Source organism: Tachysurus fulvidraco, chromosome 9 (genome assembly GCF_022655615.1).
Source record: "Tachysurus fulvidraco isolate hzauxx_2018 chromosome 9, HZAU_PFXX_2.0, whole genome shotgun sequence".
Classification (NCBI taxonomy): domain Eukaryota; kingdom Metazoa; phylum Chordata; class Actinopteri; order Siluriformes; family Bagridae; genus Tachysurus; species Tachysurus fulvidraco.
The window spans coordinates 14501088-14519597 of NC_062526.1; the positions used below are offsets into that span (position 1 = coordinate 14501088).

The 18510-nt window shown below is 39.3% G+C and overlaps 1 protein-coding gene across 5 annotated transcripts in view; it reads left to right on the forward strand.

Annotated features, from left to right (window-relative positions):
- ssh1a (slingshot protein phosphatase 1a) overlaps window positions 1-15799 on the forward strand; it is a 49124-nt gene extending 33325 nt beyond the window's left edge. For 4 of the 5 annotated variants that reach the window (XM_027141237.2, XM_047818360.1, XM_047818359.1 and 1 more), the window contains 12 exons: window positions 77-141; window positions 697-818; window positions 3759-3827; window positions 4198-4263; window positions 5673-5867; window positions 6228-6321; window positions 6471-6599; window positions 6721-6767; window positions 6892-7038; window positions 7858-8058; window positions 8487-9123; window positions 9375-15799. In XM_027141237.2, coding sequence (XP_026997038.2) covers window positions 77-141; window positions 697-818; window positions 3759-3827; window positions 4198-4263; window positions 5673-5867; window positions 6228-6321; window positions 6471-6599; window positions 6721-6767; window positions 6892-7038; window positions 7858-8058; window positions 8487-9123; window positions 9375-10436 — 2834 coding nt within the window. In that variant the 3' untranslated portion in view covers window positions 10437-15799. The remainder of the gene's footprint in view (window positions 1-76; window positions 142-696; window positions 819-3758; window positions 3828-4197; window positions 4264-5672; window positions 5868-6227; window positions 6322-6470; window positions 6600-6720; window positions 6768-6891; window positions 7039-7857; window positions 8059-8486; window positions 9124-9374) is intronic. The other variant, XR_007143857.1, reaches the window with a different exon arrangement.
- The last annotated feature ends 2711 nt before the right edge of the window (window positions 15800-18510 follow it).

Here is an 18510-nt window from a genome sequence, read left to right on the forward strand (position 1 = left end):
GGTGTTGAGTAGATGAGCTAGTTTATAATGAGACCTCAGGGTTGTGTTTTAACAGCATATTTTCCTCTATCAATAGGAGATTTACCTCAGCACCTACAGGTGATGATCAACATTCTTCGCTCAGAGGATCGAATCAAACTGGTGAGCACACACATACACGCACACACATATACACACACAGCCACACTCATGCCTGAATGTGTTTTATTGACAGCTGTAGACTGTGTGCCAGTTTCCTCTTATTCAGTCATCGATGAGAACATGCTCGAATGTGTGTGTGACACATTTCCCAAATTAGAATGTGTCATGTTTCAAGACGTGTGTGTATGTGCCTGTGTCTGTCTGTGTGCAAGACTGTGTGTATGACTGTGTGTGTGTGTGCCCGTATGGCTGTGTGTGTGTACTTCAATAATTAATTTAATTAAAAAATTAATAAAACCTTAATTACACCTTGATACATTTTTATCTTGCTGAATCTCCCAGTGTGAACACAAGTACATATAAATCAAGTGCAAGATCAGCTTATTCAGTATCCAGATATCGCTGAAGGGATGTTTGCTGTTTGTTTTCTACTGACATAAGTGATTGTTTCTCATTAAGAGTGTGTATATGTGTGTGTGTGTGTGTGTGTGTGTGTGTGTGTGTGTGTGTGTGTGTGTGTGTGTGTGTGTGTGTGTGTGTGTGCGCGCGCATCAGGCTGTGCGGTTGGAGAGTGCTTGGTCAGATCGTGTGCGCTACATGGTGGTGGTTTACACCAGCGGCAGACAGGACACGGAGGAAAACATTCTGCTGGGGATGGACTTTAACAATAAAGACAGGTAATCTCCCATACACACACACACACACATTTACTACTGCACATTGCTGACAATAATAATACAACCTATTAACATATCATGTATATATATATATATATATTGTGAGGGGAAAAAATATTTGAACCCCTGCTGGTTTTGTACGTTTGCCCATTGAAAAAGAAATAATCAGTCTATAATTTTAATGGTAGGGTTATTTTAACAGTGAGAGACAGAATAACAACTCTAGAAAAATGCATTTCAGAAAAGTTATAAATTAATTAGCATTTTATTTGACCCCTTCGCAAAACATGACTTAGTACTTGGTTGCAAAACCCTAGTTGTCAGTCACAGAGGTCAGGTGTTTCTTGTAGTTGGCCACCAGGTTTGCACACATCTCGGAGGGATTTTTTTCCCACTCCTCTTTGCAGATCCTCTCCAAGTCATTAAGGTTTCGAGGCTGACGTTTGGCAACTCGAACCTTCAGTACCCTCCACAGATGTTCTATAGGATTAAGGTCTGGAGACTGGCTAGGCCACAAGATTTGATTGTACTGTACATGGCCCCGTCCATAGTCCCTTTGATGCGGTGAAGTTGTCCTGTCCCTTTAGCAGAAAAAACCCAAAGCATAATGTTTCCACCTCCAGGTTTGACGGTGCTGATAATGTTCTTGGGGTCATATAGGCAGCATTCCTCCTCCAAACATGGCGAGAAGAATTGATGCCAAAGAGCTCGATTTTGGTCTCATCTGACCACAACACTTTCACGCAGTTCTCCTCCGAATAATTCCATGTGCTTTCTTGAGGGATGTGGACTGATTTCTCACCAATCTCATGATCATTGAAACTCCACAAAATGAGATCTTGAATGGATCAATGGAGATTGACAGTTATTTTGTGTTTCTTCCATTTGCGAATAATCGCACCAACTGCTGGTATCTTCTCACCAAGCTGCTTGGCAATGGTCTTGTAGCCCCCATTCAAGGCTTGTGTAGGCCTACAAACTTGTCTCTGAAATCCTGGGACAGCTCTTTGCTCTTGGTCATTGCGGAGAGTTTGGAATCTGATTGGCTACTTGCTTCTGTGCCTCTGCTCCAAATCTCAGCTTGTTACCTGTACAAAGGACAACAGGGATCCAGAAATCTTGCTGATTGATATGGGATCAAATACTTATTTAATTCATTAAAATGCAAATCAATTTCTTAAAAATTTTTTTTAAAAAAAAGCTTGAACCCTAACCCTGTGAATACATTAAATACACGATTAACAACATACCCAGCTGTGTACACTGTTACTTATCTGCTTGTTCTCTGCGACTCCTTAAACATTTTCTTGACCTACTGATCCAGATTTGTAACAGTGTTGAGAAGATTTTGTACTTTCGTAATTTTGTACACAGACAACTGAGAGAATTTGAGCTCCTATTGTGATTCGAATAAATCTCCTATAAATAAACACATTTTCATTAGATTAGATTATAAAACTGGAATAATGATTAAAATATTTTCCATTTGATTTATCTTCTTATAATTGTTCAAGATGCTGCATAAATTTAACCTTAACTTTGGCTCCAATCTTTGAGTCCAAATCCAAAAATTTAAGCTTTTTATGTTTTCAAAATACACAGCGCAGCTTGTTGCAATTTTTTTTGTGCTTTTCCTTTGGGAAACTACTTAAATTGGTTAAATTGCAAGCACTAGATTATGCTTTCAGTCTACTACCAGTGAAAACATTAATGACTTTCTGTGCTCGCTGTGAGTCAATGATGGCTGTGGCTAAATGTGTTTTGCGATGAGGTCACAACGCATCTTGGGTCAAATCTCCAGAAAATAAAATAAAAAATGGTTAAATTCCAAGCTCCTTTAAATGTCATGGATTTTGCTTGAATTCTGAAGGGACTTCCAACACCTTATAAATAAACAGCTCGCTAGCAATCTGATTATTGTCATTTCTCAGTGAAGATATATTTCATTTCCAACTGAAATCAGGAAGTTTCAGCCCCTACTTCCTGCTCAGTAAGACAGAGCAGCTGAGCTTTTCTGCATTAAGTTTGCACACTCATCAAGTCTCACTGCACTCAGACAATCTCAATGTTATGCGCCGCTCAAGCTGACAACATGAAGAGCTGAAATAACAAATCAGTAGCAAGACTTCACATGATTCACTTCAGCTGTGAAGAGATAAATGAGATCATGATAAAGAAGAGTGTTGATCTTCTGGACTGGGGAATGAAGAAAGATCCCACTTCGTAATTTCTCTAACATTATGATTTACTCTTCTTTTTCTTGGGAGTGTCTCACATTTATAGTGTTTGTTTAAGAAGTAAGCTACAAATTACTCCTGTCAAAGGCGACTTTAATAATTTTTCAAGCTGCCTTGCATCTATAAAATCCGCTAAATTCGCTCCAAGCCAGGACCATGCCCGAAAGTCCAAAGGGGCAACAATCCCAGCCAGATACAGGGAAGCAAGGCACACGGCAAGGCAGGTGGGGGGAGTGAGGTACATGGCAGCATAGCCAGAGGGTGCCGAGCAGCGTCCACAGCCGATCAGAAAGGGAGGGAAGGAACAGGTGTGGGGTGATATTGCAGTGCACCGAGGAAAATCTACCAAAAAAAATGAGCAGGCTGGTGACATCCTCCACGAGGCAGCGTCCTCCACAGAAAACCAGGAAGTGAAGCAGCGTCCCCCACAGGAACAGGTGCTGTATTTTTTAAAAAGGTGGTGCCAGGCAAAGTTATCCTGCTATGTCTGAGGAGGGAACAGATTAAGGATAGGGTGGGGCAAAGACAAGTGATACACAAAATTAAAACAAAAAGCACATGGCACAAGACACAAAAACTGCCAGATTGTCCCCCTAGTGTCCAGGTAGCCATGGCTGACCAAAAGGGCAAAGTGTGTAAACTACAATCATCTCAGATATTTGCAGAGTAATTGTGTGGTGGTGCATTTTATTTGTCCCCACAGCAAAAGCTGCTCTATAGGGATGGTTCTTCCTCTTTGGAGCGACACAAAGATCCATTTGGATGGAGACGGGTGAGTGCAGTCTTCCCTTGGTGTGTGTGAATGTTGTAGAGTTTTGCTGCAAATGTTAAAAATGTTTTTTAGCAATCAGAAATGTTTAATATCAATTTTTAATGTTTAGTGTTTAATGTGTATTTTATTGCTAGGTGTTTAGTGCGTATTTAGTGACAGGTGTTTAATGTGTGTTCTATTCTCAGGTATTTGGGGTGTATTTTATTCTCAGGTGTTTGATGAGTATTTTATTATCAGGTTTTTAGTGTGTATTTATCCTCAGGTGTTTGATGTTTATTTATTGCCTGTTCTAGGGAGGTAGATAGCTGATTGTGGCACAATCCATGAATTATAAGGGACTATATTATCACCTTCATGTTCTCTTCTGCAGGGGTTTCAGCATGACGACAGCAGGACGCACACACATCTTTAAACCTGTGTCGGTTCAGGCCATGTGGTAAGACACACACTAAAATGTGAATCTATGGGTTTTATTTTTTACTTATTGGACTTAATGGAGTTCTCTCTGAAATAAAATGTTTACAGGTTTCGAATATGTTCAAAGCTTTGCTGTAGTGTAGAAGAAATGAATCTCATCAGGTTATGCTAGGGTATTAAAACCCATATAAAAGCCACCATGATGTGTAGTTACTGTTTCCTCACTGAAGTTGATTATATGAAATGAATAATCCAGTAGGTACTGGTATATTATCATATTTAATTCTGCCTTCAGGCTTGGCCTTCAATCTGAGAATGATGCTGAGGCTGAGGAAGACTCTTTGATTCTATGATACAAGATTATGTTTCTTACAACATAATCCTGAATGTTTTTAATGTCATTTTGTGAGTTTTTATAGAGAACAGAGACACAGTTTCAGAGACCGCAGCCATTTCTGTCAGGAACTGTTCACTATTGACATGCATACAGGCTAAACTGGTAGCTACAGTATAAGCTTTACTTACTTCTTAGCTACATTAGCTAGTGCAAAATTAGAAAGAAGCAAACTTTGGACATCACTTCACAATTTGGGAAAAAGTGTTTCTTTAGTTCCTATCCCTTGACTGCCCACTAAGTATTTAGATGAGAAAGGCAAGAATAAGATACTTGAAAGCCAGTCCTACAAGATGAGTTTTTTTTTCTTGTTTGTGTTATATTTATTTGAATAAATAAAAGAAAGGTGATACCTTATGACAAAGCAGCACTCTTGTTTTGAGAAGCTCTTGTTTCATGTTCGCTTTTACTCCATGGGTGTGAAGAACTCACTTCATTACAATGGAAGAAGGAAATATTAGAAAAGTGGGTGTGTTTTCAGTCAACGCTGTCCATACAGAAGGCCTTGTTCAGGTTTCTGGGTGGGTCAGGAGTTTTATTTCGGCACACACACAATTTGTTCACACTGTCGATCAGTTGCATTGTCAGATTCGCCAAACTCAGCCGTGGGTTGCCACCTGTTGGTGAATATGTGTAATTGACATTGCATACAAAAAAGATTATTTTGTATGCACTTCACATTTTCCTCAGAGTTTCTAACTGATGGAATAGAATAGAGGAGATTTGTATGATTTTACTCTCTAGTTTGTTGTTGCAGGCATGTCAGAAAAAAAATCCATATGCGTCTTAGTAATTCAGACAAGATTTTATTATAGTGTGACAAATAGTGGACTCACTGGGATGTTCGCTCAACTCTGGCCAGCATAGTGAACTAATGTTTTTAACTAATAGTCAAGGAATTGATGTTTGTACATTACACTACATTAAACGTACTGTATATACATTTGAATGTAATTGACAGATTTACCATCATCGAATGATGAAAGCAGTTAGGTTTCAGGTGTTTCACCCTTGATCTCTTCCCTCTCTACCAGGTCAGCTCTGCAGGTGCTGCACAAAGCTTGTGAGGTGTCACGGCGATATAACTACTTCCCTGGTGGAATTGCACTCACCTGGATGGGATACTACGAGAGCTGCATCTGTTCCGAACAGAGCTGCATCAACGAGTGGAACGCCATGCAGGACCTGGAGTCCCTGCGGCCCGACTCACCTGCCATGTTTGGAGACAAGTGAGTTCTTTATCTAAATCTCATCTAACCCTAAACCTGATCTCTATGTGCAACATATCCATGTGCTCTTTCACTATATTTTAGGGGCATCTACTTTCGAAACAGACGTCTCATCCACTGACATACTCTAAGGTTTTGGTAGTGAATGTAATTTTATTCTCAGACATTTCACATGCTTTAAAAAGAGGGTAGCTCAAGAATCGTAAAACTCTCAACATGCATCCCGGCTAAATCTTTTTTAACCTGATGCACATGCTTGAAACCTAGCAGCTTGATTCTATGGATATTACATAGTTACTTTTGTCGTGGCTCAAACCGAAGATATTCTGCAGTTTAACATTCATCTGGGGTTCTCTCCAGGCCGACGGAGAGAGAGCGAACCGAAAGCCTAATCAAAACCAAACTCAGGAGCATCATGATGCTGCAGGACCTGGAGAATGTGACATCAAAGGAGGTGAAAAACATATAGCTGTGTGTTTTATAATAACAAAAGCGTAGCACTCGTTTAGCATTAAATGCTAAATAAGAGCAGAGCTCAATACTTTCTGACCAATCAGATATGCGATTTTGTTTATCTTTTGTTTTGTTTTTTCCACCTATCAGATCCGTAATGAGCTTGAGCAGCACATGAACTGCAATCTGAAAGAGTACAAAGAGTTCCTTGACAACGAGATCCTGCTGATCCTGGGTCAAATGGATAAAGCCACGCTCATATTCGACCACCTCTACCTGGTAAGTGGACAAATAGTAAGGGTTACAGGGTTGTTAGTAAGTTTTACTGAAACCGAAGACTAAAAAAAGCAAAAAATTTGTGTTATTTAAATCCTGTGGGTTTTTTTTAAATCTATTTTAGGGATCTGAATGGAACGCTTCCAATCTAGAGGAGCTACAGGAGGCAGGGTGAGTTAAACTGTATGGATTTTAATGCTTTTTTAAGCATATGCTATTATTAAGCTTTTTTTTTTTTACAGCGGATGCAATATGATATGCCTGTAATTAAGAATATTAACATTTTTCTTTTTAGGGTGGGCTACATTCTTAATGTCACCCGGGAGATCGACAACTTTTTCCCGGGGACTTTTTGTTACCACAACGTGCGTGTGTACGACGAAGAGACCACGGACTTGCTGGCGCACTGGAACGAGACATACAACTTCATCATTAAGGCAAAGTAAGACACATTGCAAACATTTTATGAAATTGTATTTCTCAAACAAATTGACCAGTCCTCCATATGTTATAATGTTTACTGCTATGAATACAAACCCATCTATGTTCCTAGCACAGTGCTTACTGTAACTCTTACTGTACATTAACGAGTAATACCTGATTCCATCGGTCGTTAATGTACAAGAGTTAGCACTGCGTTGGGAACATAGATGTGCTTGAATTCATTATATGTTGGCAGATCTGCTAAAAACACTTTACTTGAGATAAAAATATACTTTAGATATACTTAGATATTTATTCCTATGTATTTCTGGTTGTGGCAGCTGGGTCGCAGTCGAGCATCAGGAGGCAGGCTGAACCAGGGAGCCATGCGTGATGATTCATACTTGTGTCTTTTTACCACCAGGCTACTTATTTGTGTCTCTTAGTACTTTAAAAGACTGTCATAACTGAGCGAGTGAGAGAGATACAGACAGACAGAGATAGAAATAGAGTATGTGTAGCTGGAGGACATTGTGAAACACACATACACACATGCTGAGGAGCATGAACTTGAACCTGACAGGGCAAAATCTGAGAGTCTGTGACGGATACTTTTTCTGTTGAGTTGTCCGTTTTTGTTGAGTTTTAGAAAGTGCGCAGAAAAGCTCACTTTCAAGCATACAGAAGGAATAAATGTGAGTCTGGTTCGGGTTCTGCAGTGACATAATCGTGTTTAACACAGTGACAGAATCAGTGCTTAGGACGGTTTAGGTTCTACTGAGTTCATTCCTTGTGTTTAATTTTTGTTTCCCAATTTCTTTTCTCTCTCACTTTTCAGGAAGAACCAATCCAAGTGTCTGGTCCACTGTAAGATGGGTGTAAGCCGCTCAGCATCCACAGTCATAGCCTATGCCATGAAAGAGTACGGCTGGACCCTGGAGAAGGCCTACAACTTTGTCAAACAGAAACGCAGTATCACAAGGCCCAACGACAGCTTCATGAGACAGCTGGCTGAATATGAGGGCATTTTGGATGCAAGGTCAGCATTTTCCACGCAGAGGAGAACTTTATAATTTCATAGTTAAAAATACACTTATGCAACAATGATGTAGCTGTTGGACTGTAATTGGATCATTACATTAGTTTTTTTGGCAGACCTATAACTTTAATACTATAATAATATTTTAAATAGGTTTTTCAGACAAACTCAAGTTAATATTATAAGCCAAGTTTGAAAAATTATATACAGTTGAGGCCAAAATTATTAGTGCCCCCCCCCCTTATGAAATTAGACAAAACTCTTGATTTTTCCATGGAAATGACCATTAACAACAAGTGTTTTATAGTGTATTTGTTTCCAAAATAACAAAGACAAAATGATTTCCAACATTAACTACTTAGCACACAATAACTATATGGCGATATTTCAAAAAATCATGCTACTCTATTTTTGTGAATACTCTACAGCAAGCAGCGTCACAATCGGCTTTGGCATCCAGACATCCAGACTGAGTGCGATCACCCTGATTGTCAACGTCCAGCAGCACCCTGCTGCGCTGACCCCTTATCCCCAGGTGCCAGTCCTTCCTGCTGTGAAGCTGCTGCCCACTCATCACCCCTTGCTTTGGAACTTGACCCGTCTAACCCCCAAAACTCCAACTACTACTTCCGGCGTCTGTCAGACTCTGCTCTAGACAGTGAACCATCAACACCAGTGCGTATGCCACCGCCTCTGCTGGATGTGGATCGCGTTTACATTGAGATAGAGGATGTAGAACGTGATGCCCTGTTGGATGATGAGGCATTTGAAACACCCCGCTTCACTGCACCTACCGGAGAGGGCACAGCAGCGCAGACTTGCTCCCGGGGTGCTGAACCTCTGGAGGAGCTGCGCCTGCGCCTTGAATTCAGCACAGTAGAAGAGGAAGATGAGGAGGAGGCAAAGAAAGAACAGGAGGAGATGCAGGCACTGGCTGAGGGGGGGAGGAGAGAGAGAGAGGGTGGTATAGGGGTGGAGAGTAGACTCGATGTGGGTAACATGAATCACCTGTGCAACGAGAACTCCAACAACAACAACCACCTCAGAACCCGAAACAGTCTTGCTGTGAGTAAATTCTTTGTTGACTTGTTTTGTGTGTTAGTATTTCCTGATTGTTGCTGTTGAACAACGAATTTGACTTATAATTATAATTAAAGTCAGAAACTTAGAATTATAGTCAGAAAATTTAATCTATACAATTCATGTCATAGAAGCTCCATTTTAAAGGTATAAAGACCCTACAGACTGACTTTTGACATTTTTTCATATTTATGCTGTTCTTCAATAATATTCTGTTGTCTGGACTTTCTATATAGGAGAGTACCCTTAAGAAGCAGCCATCTAAATCAATACCAGTGTCCAGCTCTCTCACATCCCCATCCCCCAGTACTGTCTCAAATGCCAGTGCACATGGCCCTGCTCCTTTACCTCCCTGTGTTGTGCCTAGTGTCTCAGTTATAGTGCCATCTCGCACCAACATTGCAGTCAAGGCCATCACACCTACACGACTATGGCCTTGTGACCCAAACTGCAAGTGTACCAAGTGCAGCAAGACAGTTTCGTGCATCTCTTCAGCCATTCAACCCTTGGTGCATAAGGACAAGTCTGAAAGCCAGTCACAAAAATCTAATATTCAGCAAACACAGGATACAAAATTGGGCCAAGTGGTCAAAGAGACTGAATGTTCAACAAGTACCGACAAGGCAAAAGAGAAGTCTCCAGGTCTACCCAGAGAAGGGAGCTCACAGCAACAGCAAGAGTCACTAGACCAGCTGCATAGGTCTGGCCTCGTCAGGCGGCGAGCTGAGAGGCTGGAGAAACTTTCAGGTTTGTTTCAGGAACGTTTCCGCGAACATGCAAGTACTGCTGTACGAGAATCTGCTGAGACACCGGAGCGTGCTTCTGCCTCTGTAGACACTTCATCTGGAATGTTCTGTACTCCAGCAGACTTTTGGACATCAGTGCCTCCTGTAGTTGAAGACTCTGGAGCACTGACGCCAGTTTCATCCCCACATGGCTCCACACTGACACGCAGCTCAAGCAGTGACAGTATCCGCAGCATTCGTGGAAAGCCAGGTCTGGTGCGCCAGCGGGCACAGGAGATAGAAGCTAGGATGCGCCTGGCTGGACTCACAGTGCCTTCTCGTCTAAAGCGCTCAAACTCTTTAGCCAAGCTCGGCAGTCTCACCTTCTCGACAGAGGACCTGTGCTCCTCGGCATGCTCTTCTGATGTTGGCACCCTTCTTCTTCTCACACTCTCCCCAGAGCCGGAGGGCACTATTAGTCCAGATTGGGATCGTGCCAATCTCTGCTCTGTCTCTACAGCCATGGAGCTCTTGAGTCCAGGAGCAACAGGAACAACTGAGCCCCGAAGCTGACAGTAAGAGAGGGGGATTTGTGCAAGAGGATGCTGTACTTGGACAAAGATTCTCTACCTGAAAACCTTCTCATAAAAGGTGAAGATTGGCCATCTGCAGACCAATTTCCAGGTTGGGTTTGCAGTAAGCTGATCTCTGTAATGGGTGGATTGGAGAAGGTCCTGCTGGAGTTCTTGTAACTTATGTGGAAGGAATATGCTTTACCCAAATTTAAATGTAGATTTGGGGGAAAACAGGGTTTGCAACATAAAAACTGCTGTCCCAAAATCCTTTCCTCTTAATTGGAAGGATTGACCATCTTCAAATTGCATCCAAGGGAACAACCCACTGATTCTTATGACTTGCATGAAAGGACTGCACAATAGATGAACTAACATATAGAGCTGGGAATGAACAGAATGAAAATGCTGTGAATATTAAAAGTATGCTACTCAAGGAAACAGGATATCCAAATATTTCGACAAGGCTCTTGTGGTTTTAAGGCTTTTGTAGCATGGAACTGGAGCTATAAATGTGTGATAAAAAACTACTTGTACACCGAGTGCTCTTCGGCCAAGCATCCAAGGATACCATTGCATTGGTTCCCCTTCCTGCTGATCAGCCATATTTCACATGAAATTGCTACCTGTTGTCTAATCGTCTACACGTCTCAGTCTGGTTCAGTGTGAATTCCATCTTCCTGCTTACTCACATTTTGATGACACTCTGGATACTTCTGAACAGCAAAGAGAAAGGAATTTTCAAATCACTGTTGGTTACCTAGCGTGTGCTGAGAAGTTGCTCTAGAATGTAAGAACTCAATTCTGTTTCAATCTTTCTGCTGTTCACACTGCTCTGTATATCAGCAGATGTTGCTGGAGATACCTAGCTGTATTTTGCTCTGGTCTGAATTCCATGGTTCATTTTACCACTGAATGTTGACACTGGGCACATGATGGCGGTCTCATAAGGTCTCATTTAAAATATTATATTTAAAACACTAAGATGTGTTTGTGTCTGTGTTTTGGAGAAACATTGGTTGATATTTTATCTTAGACACTCGTTTGCTTGAATGCTTTAATATGGAAGGTAGCGCTTCCAGGGACTTTTTTGGCATCTGTCAAAACTGTGACACAATGACGACAATGCATTTGGGCTCTGTTTAAATCGCTCTAGTCATTTACCCAAGTTCTGGGTTAGATGATAAGAAAGTAAACCTGGTTCTCATGTAACATCAGAGTTATTTTTTGCAGCAGTAATATTCTTTAAGGGCAGCTCCTGAAAAACCCTTAACTTGGCACACAGTCAATGTGTTCACAGGTCTACTGAGATATAGCACAAAATAAATAAAAAATCTCCACAAACACGCCAACAACAAACCAGCAACACATATCAGTGGATGCTAAAACATCCTATGAACGTAGCATTAACATGCTTTTGGAAAATCAGCTCCAGACAAGATACCCGAGCAATCACAGTTACTCTGCGTTCACACTAGCAAGCAGGTGTTAGTTCGTTTTCAGAGTTGTGATTTCAGCAATAAATAATTTGGGACAGACATTTGAATTTCTCAATTTGGCTCAAATTAATGATGCTGTGGTCAAACACAGGAGACAGTCAACTTTGCTGGCCAAACATCACCACGGGTTGCTGTCTTCCTAAATCTTACCCTTACAACTTCAGTTCCTACATGCATTCAGTTAAGTCTGCATTCCTCCAATTCAGCTAAAAAATTAAATAGAAGTTGCGTCAGTTTTATATCATTTTATTAATAACATGGGATTTAGACGCAAAAAACATAGGGATTTATATGATTTTGTATAAAAAAATTCATTATTGTATAAATACACTAGAGTGTACACACCTCGGTTACTACCATTTTCCAAGGAATAAAACAACCCAGTGGTGATGTGTAGATTATTTTCCTATAGCATCATGTGTCTAAAATGTTTTAGTCCTTACTTTTTGTCCATTTATAGTTCAAAGTTACATAAGTGAAACCTGATGCATTAGTACTGCTGTAAAACGTAATTTCCTCATTTTCTCTTTAAATTATTTAAACATTACTTTCTCTTACAAGCACTGACATTGGACACAACATTTCTCCATATCAACAATTGGACATTTTTTCTTAGTTAAATAGCAACACTTTATTGTTAGATTTAGATTGTAGTGTGTTTGCAATACAAGTATCTGTGAAGGTGCTGTTACTATGGAAACAGTGTATTAGGAAAAAGTGCATTAATATAAACCTGTGATTTGCCTTACAGACAGAACTGCTATCAAAACTGTACATTAAATTATACAGTAAAACCAGACCTATCGGGAATTAGAACACAACAGCAGCATGGTTTATGAGAACTGGTATGGTATATGAAATATTACAAAAACATGGAAAATGCAGACCAGTACTGACATCAGTGTCACATCAGTTGCTAGTATGAACGCAGTGTAAAATTATAAATATTCCCTTCTCTGTAATGTTGTAAATTTGACTTTGAATAGAAGATTTTAGATGTAGTACACCATGTTTTAGTTATTGTTTTTTCCACATTTCTACCTTGATCTAGAAACAGACCCAGAAAGGGTAAATTTCAAAAGGTTCTGATTTCTCCTGCTGAACAAACATGAATTGGATAATTTCAAATAATTATTTGAAAGATAATATGATTTGATCAATTTTTGGTGTTTTAAAATACTTTTCACACTGAAAAATCACAGACACACAAACACAGCTGTGTGTGTGTGTGTGTGTGTGTGTGTGTGTGTGTGTGTGTGTGTGTGTGTGTGTGTGTGTGTTTGTGTGTGTGTGTGCCATTTGTCTGTATAACTGCATTCCAACATGACTGAGTTTGTTGATCTCTACCAAGATCATGTGAGGTGTATCTGTTGTATGTTAGTGTGTGTTGTCCTGAGGGTCTCAAAATTCCTGTGTATGAGATCACAAGGTCTGAAGCTTTACACACACAAACTCTGTTATACACGTATTTTATGTTCTAGCACACTCATTCTCCCATCGCAAGTACACACACTTGATCATTCTCACATGAGGTTTGTTCCCTTTATTTCAAATCAGTTGACCAGTTTCAAAACTTCAGTAATTTTTTATTATGCAAAATAACATTTTTTAATTTTATTATGTACATCTAACAATGCTGTTGTTATGTTGAATGCATGTTTCTGACTGAAGTGTGTCCTGTATATACCTTTGCATGCAAGTGTGAGTGACGTCCCATACCAAGGACCGTGCGATTACTGTGAAATATTTATAAGAGAGACGGAAAAAAAACCTTCCGAGTGTTTGAGTGCACGTTAGTATTTATCCATGAGAAGGCTCATACGATACACACACACGGCAATCGAATGCACATGTATCACAATGCACTGTATGTAAATAGGTGACAAAATGGCCGGTACTTGCGTCCTCAAGTGAAAACTCTAAAGGGAGACTTGGTTCTTGGGCTTGAAAAAGGCACTACTGTACCACACACACACACACACACACACACACACACACAAACCTGATATATGAATTTTACTTCCAAATCATGATATTGTACTGTTAGAAAAATATCTTGGGTTTCCTGAGGTTCAACAATAGTGAGATTGCGCTTATATTCACTGAGGGGGAAACATGAAGTCCACATGTCTGCCGTGCTGATCGGGGGGTCAGGGAAAAGCTAGCAATTTTAATATTACCCATGTATGCCGATTGCAATCAATAGATTTAAACAAATTCTAATTGTTAGCTTGCTTCTTAATTCCAAAGATTTCAAATTCCTGTTTTTTTAAGACAGCTGAAGCATTTTAATATTTATTTAATTTTTACATGGATTCAGTCATAACCTTTGTCTTTGTCATTGAATTCAGATGACATTCAGATGACGATATTAGGGAGGAACTGCATTGATGCACAGTGCTTGGCCCCCTGTTTACTCATCCCAACAAACAGAACTGAACTAAAAACTAGTTACTGAGAATGATTTAAAAACATTCTGTTGAAATCATTCTGCTGTTGTGTCAACCGATTATTATTATTATTATTACTATTATTATTATTATTATTATTATTATTATTATTATTATTATTATTATTATTAGAAATGAGATCTGACATTTCAGCCATGCTTCTGTGAATTCTGTTTACAGGTTGGTTTTTTTTTGTAATATAAATCTTTACCTGAAGGTTCCCAAATGCAAGCTGCAACATTAACAGAGCATCTGTAATATTAACAAAGACTGTATGTTAACTTTCAATAATCGAACCTTCATGTAAAGTGCTATCAGCTTTGGCTTCTTTTCTTTTTTGCTCAAATCAGGCAGTTGCGCTTTTGGACATTTGCTGACTTTATGATTTAATCAGGGACAAGCTATTTCATTTGTCTGAAATAAGCATTGTGAAAATCTGATTGATGATTTTACAGATGTCTTTAACTGTCTGTCATAATTATCTTTTAGCGTCTGAAAGTCTGAGGGAAAAACAGGATTCTCACTTTTCATAGGTATAGTCCAGGTCCATCTTTCAGGAATAGTGGTGAGTCTAGAGAGCCATGATTTCCTGGGTTTTGTGGAAAATCATGGGATGTGTTAGTTTATGCCAATCCCCTACCATTGAGCCACACATTCACACAAGAGTAGTCCCTGAACATCCTTCATAGTCAAACAAGCCATTGAGATTTTGCTTTGATGCCACAAAGTCAATGGAGTTGCTGTTTTGTTTAAGTCACTTTAGTGTTGCGTTATTCATGTTTAAGTGCCTTATAGTGAAACACCAGGGGCATGGTTCAGTCTGTATCTTCCCTTCTATTATGTTGCCAACAATTTTGTTTTAAAGCTGTTAGTTATATGTCTTTTTTTTTTTTTTAAATAAATTCTGGACACGAGAATAAAGTATTATAATACAGAATTGCCAAGTTCTCCTCACTCCAAACAGGATATATCTTCAGCACGTTTTAGCAAACCAAAAACAAAAGGAATTGCTCAATGCCAGTCAGTCAGTATAGACTTTGTTACATGGGGAAGCTAGCTTATTGTGCTAGGCGGATGCCACTTTTACTGCACCTTTTTAGGGAAGAATGGTTCGAGTGAACAAGAGAGATTTCATCACTCCATGAATCATAAGTAATGTTGTGATGTAACTGGGCCACAACTAAAGCAGCCATATCGTCGCTAAGGCCCTATGTGCAAATAGGAAGAGGTTGTGATGTGTACGCAATTCTCTTATTCACTACTGTTGCCATTAGTTTTGTTTTATATTTAAGTATGCAGTAATTTTGTCTTTTGTACCGCAAAATTTGCTGTAGTTCTGACGCATATTGCACTTTGTACATTTTGTGGAAATGATGTACTGTGTGTATATTATGGAAATAAACGTTTTCCATTCAGTTCTGTTTGATTTTCCTTTTTTTTTTTTTTTTTTTTTTTTGCAAAATGTAATTGTACATCTGGACATCAATGTATTTTTTTTATTTTCATTAGATTTTGCACAGATTCAATTAGAGGCTAGGTGTGTTTGCAGCAAATGAGGTAAATCATTTTTGAGAGATATACAGTAGAGCCCCCTTTTTACCCACCTTACAAACAATGTAATGCTTGTGATATTATATTAAACAACCATCAGTTTGTTTGCATTCATTGAAATTTTTACAATAAAGTTTACAGGAACTTTAATATTCACAACTGAAGACCAGACAGGAACATACTAATTTAATAATTGCTAATTATTTGGATTTTTAGTCTTTTTGTCCTGTCCTGGTTTCTTTTCTGGCAAATAATGAGATTCATAAGAATGGAACTGAGTTATGTGAAAGCCAGAGGATAAACATACAGCAGGTTCCTGTACCTCCAGTACAGACGTGTGCAGCTTCAGACTAGATTTTCTAAATGACTTGAATTTCCAGTCCAGTTGAGTGTGAATTTTAAACTTGGGCAATAGAAAACCTAGATAGAAATGTTATATTTATCATTACCTTTATTAGATAAATGCAATTAAAGGTTATAGAAGAAGAAAATCTAATTAAAGAGCAACAACTTTTTATTACACTGTGCTTTCTCAAAATTTGATGGAAATTGTTTCCTGACACTAAATGAACAATTATCTTAAAATTTTGCAGAACATTTGGATAGAGGCACACATTCTGAGAGGAAGGTTTGCAAAGCATCCTGGCTTCGCTTAAGACTTCCCCGACTCTTGATTGGTTGGCTGAATAAAGTGCTTTTCTTCTCTCTGATTGGCTGACTGCATCAGCATGCTTGGCAGGGCAGTGTGGTTGAGCTCAGCTAAGCTCAACTCATGCAGCCACTGGCCACTGGCATTAATTAACATGACATCAGTGTGGAAAAGCTTGTTTTTCCACATAATACTGTGTTCAGGGGAGATTAATGAACACTGACTACATGGAATGTATGTATGGAGGCAATGCCTTGGTTTAGCTTGGACAGATCTTACAGTTAGACAACATTTTTTTTGAATGGTTGAAATGTAACGTCGTGGGTTCCTGCAAAAATATTTACCTGAAATGGACTGCACTGTTACACATCTAGAACCGAGAGGAACAGCACGATAGCTCTGCTTCCGTGGCGATAGTGAGAGAATCTGCTGAAAAACAGGAAACAAGAGTGTGTAATGTCATCATTGGCATGAGGATCACTGTGGAGTCTGTCAGATAATTGAACAGTCAGACAGAACTGAATCACTTTTAACACAAACGCTGTACAGCCTGATATGAGCTGGTGCCTAGTTTATATTCCCTGAAGGTCAACACATTTAAATGATGTCATTTCCTTTTCAACCCTCTCCTTAAATAAACAGATCCAGATCCAGAGCTGTACATGTGTTTGTGTTCAATACTATTTTTTATAAGTATTAAACACATCGGAATGTGCTGTTATAGAAAAGTAAGCAATGACATGCTGAGGTGATGCAGTCTTGCAAGTTACAAACTATTACAACACTGAAGTTTATTATTGTAAAATTCTTTATGCATATAGTTACATTTAATATTGTGAAATGTGCACAAAACAAGTTATTACCTATTATTACTCTAACAGTTGTAAACACGTCTGACTATCATCTGCATATCTTCTTTCTTGCTCATTGTCCCTACTCTGCCTCTCTCTCTCTTTCTCTCTCTCTCTCTGCCTGTCCCTTTCTATTGCTCTCTCTCTCTCTCTCTCTCTCTCTCTCTCTGCCTGTCCCTTTCTATTGCTCTCTCTCTCTCTCTCTCTCTCTCTCTCTCTCTCTCTCTCTCTCTCTCTCTCTCTCACACACACACACACACACACACACACACACACACACACACACACAAAGTTAATTATACAAATCCCAAAAAAATGCAGCTTGCCATTATAGTTAAAGAACATTGAACTCCACTGTTTTTTACCGTGAGTGAATAAATTTTTATACAATGTGCTGGCCACAGAGACTCCTTCCATGAATGGTAAGTAAACTTCTCCTTAAAGAGAATGTCACCGTTTATCATTAGGTTCAGATTATGTGCTGCTCCCTCCTGTGCACGTGAGCCATTAAAGCAGTTGAATGAAATTTGTCGTGCAGCTGGTACTATCATGACAAACCTGCAACTGTAAAAAAAAAAAACAATCAACTTGCTTTGACCTTGGCACTGCTGTGGTGTAATAAAATTTTGTTTATATCTTGCTTTTCAGTAACTCCATGTCTCTATTTTTTGTCTATTGTTATTTCTTCTTTAATGTCTCATAGACTCTAGTCAGTGTCTGCACTTTTTTTCCTGTCTCGAAGAAACACATCCTGTTTGGCCGTTGCTGTGGAGGCTGAGAGGAAAAACAGGGAGATTTCACTATGACTGTTTTAACTGTTCTGTATTTTTACTGCCTCACAGTGTCAGTATCTCTCACACAATTTTCCCTTCTACATTCTCGTGTTTTTGTTCCTTTTTCCTTTTTTCAAGTCAAGTCAAGAAGCTTTTATTGTCATTTCAACCATATATAGCTGTAGCAGTACACAGTGAAATGAGACAACATTTCTCCAGACCATGGTGCTACATAAAACAAAGATAGAGCTAAGGATGTAAGTAAGTTTGTCCTAGCCACATAAAGTTCATCTGTGCAACCT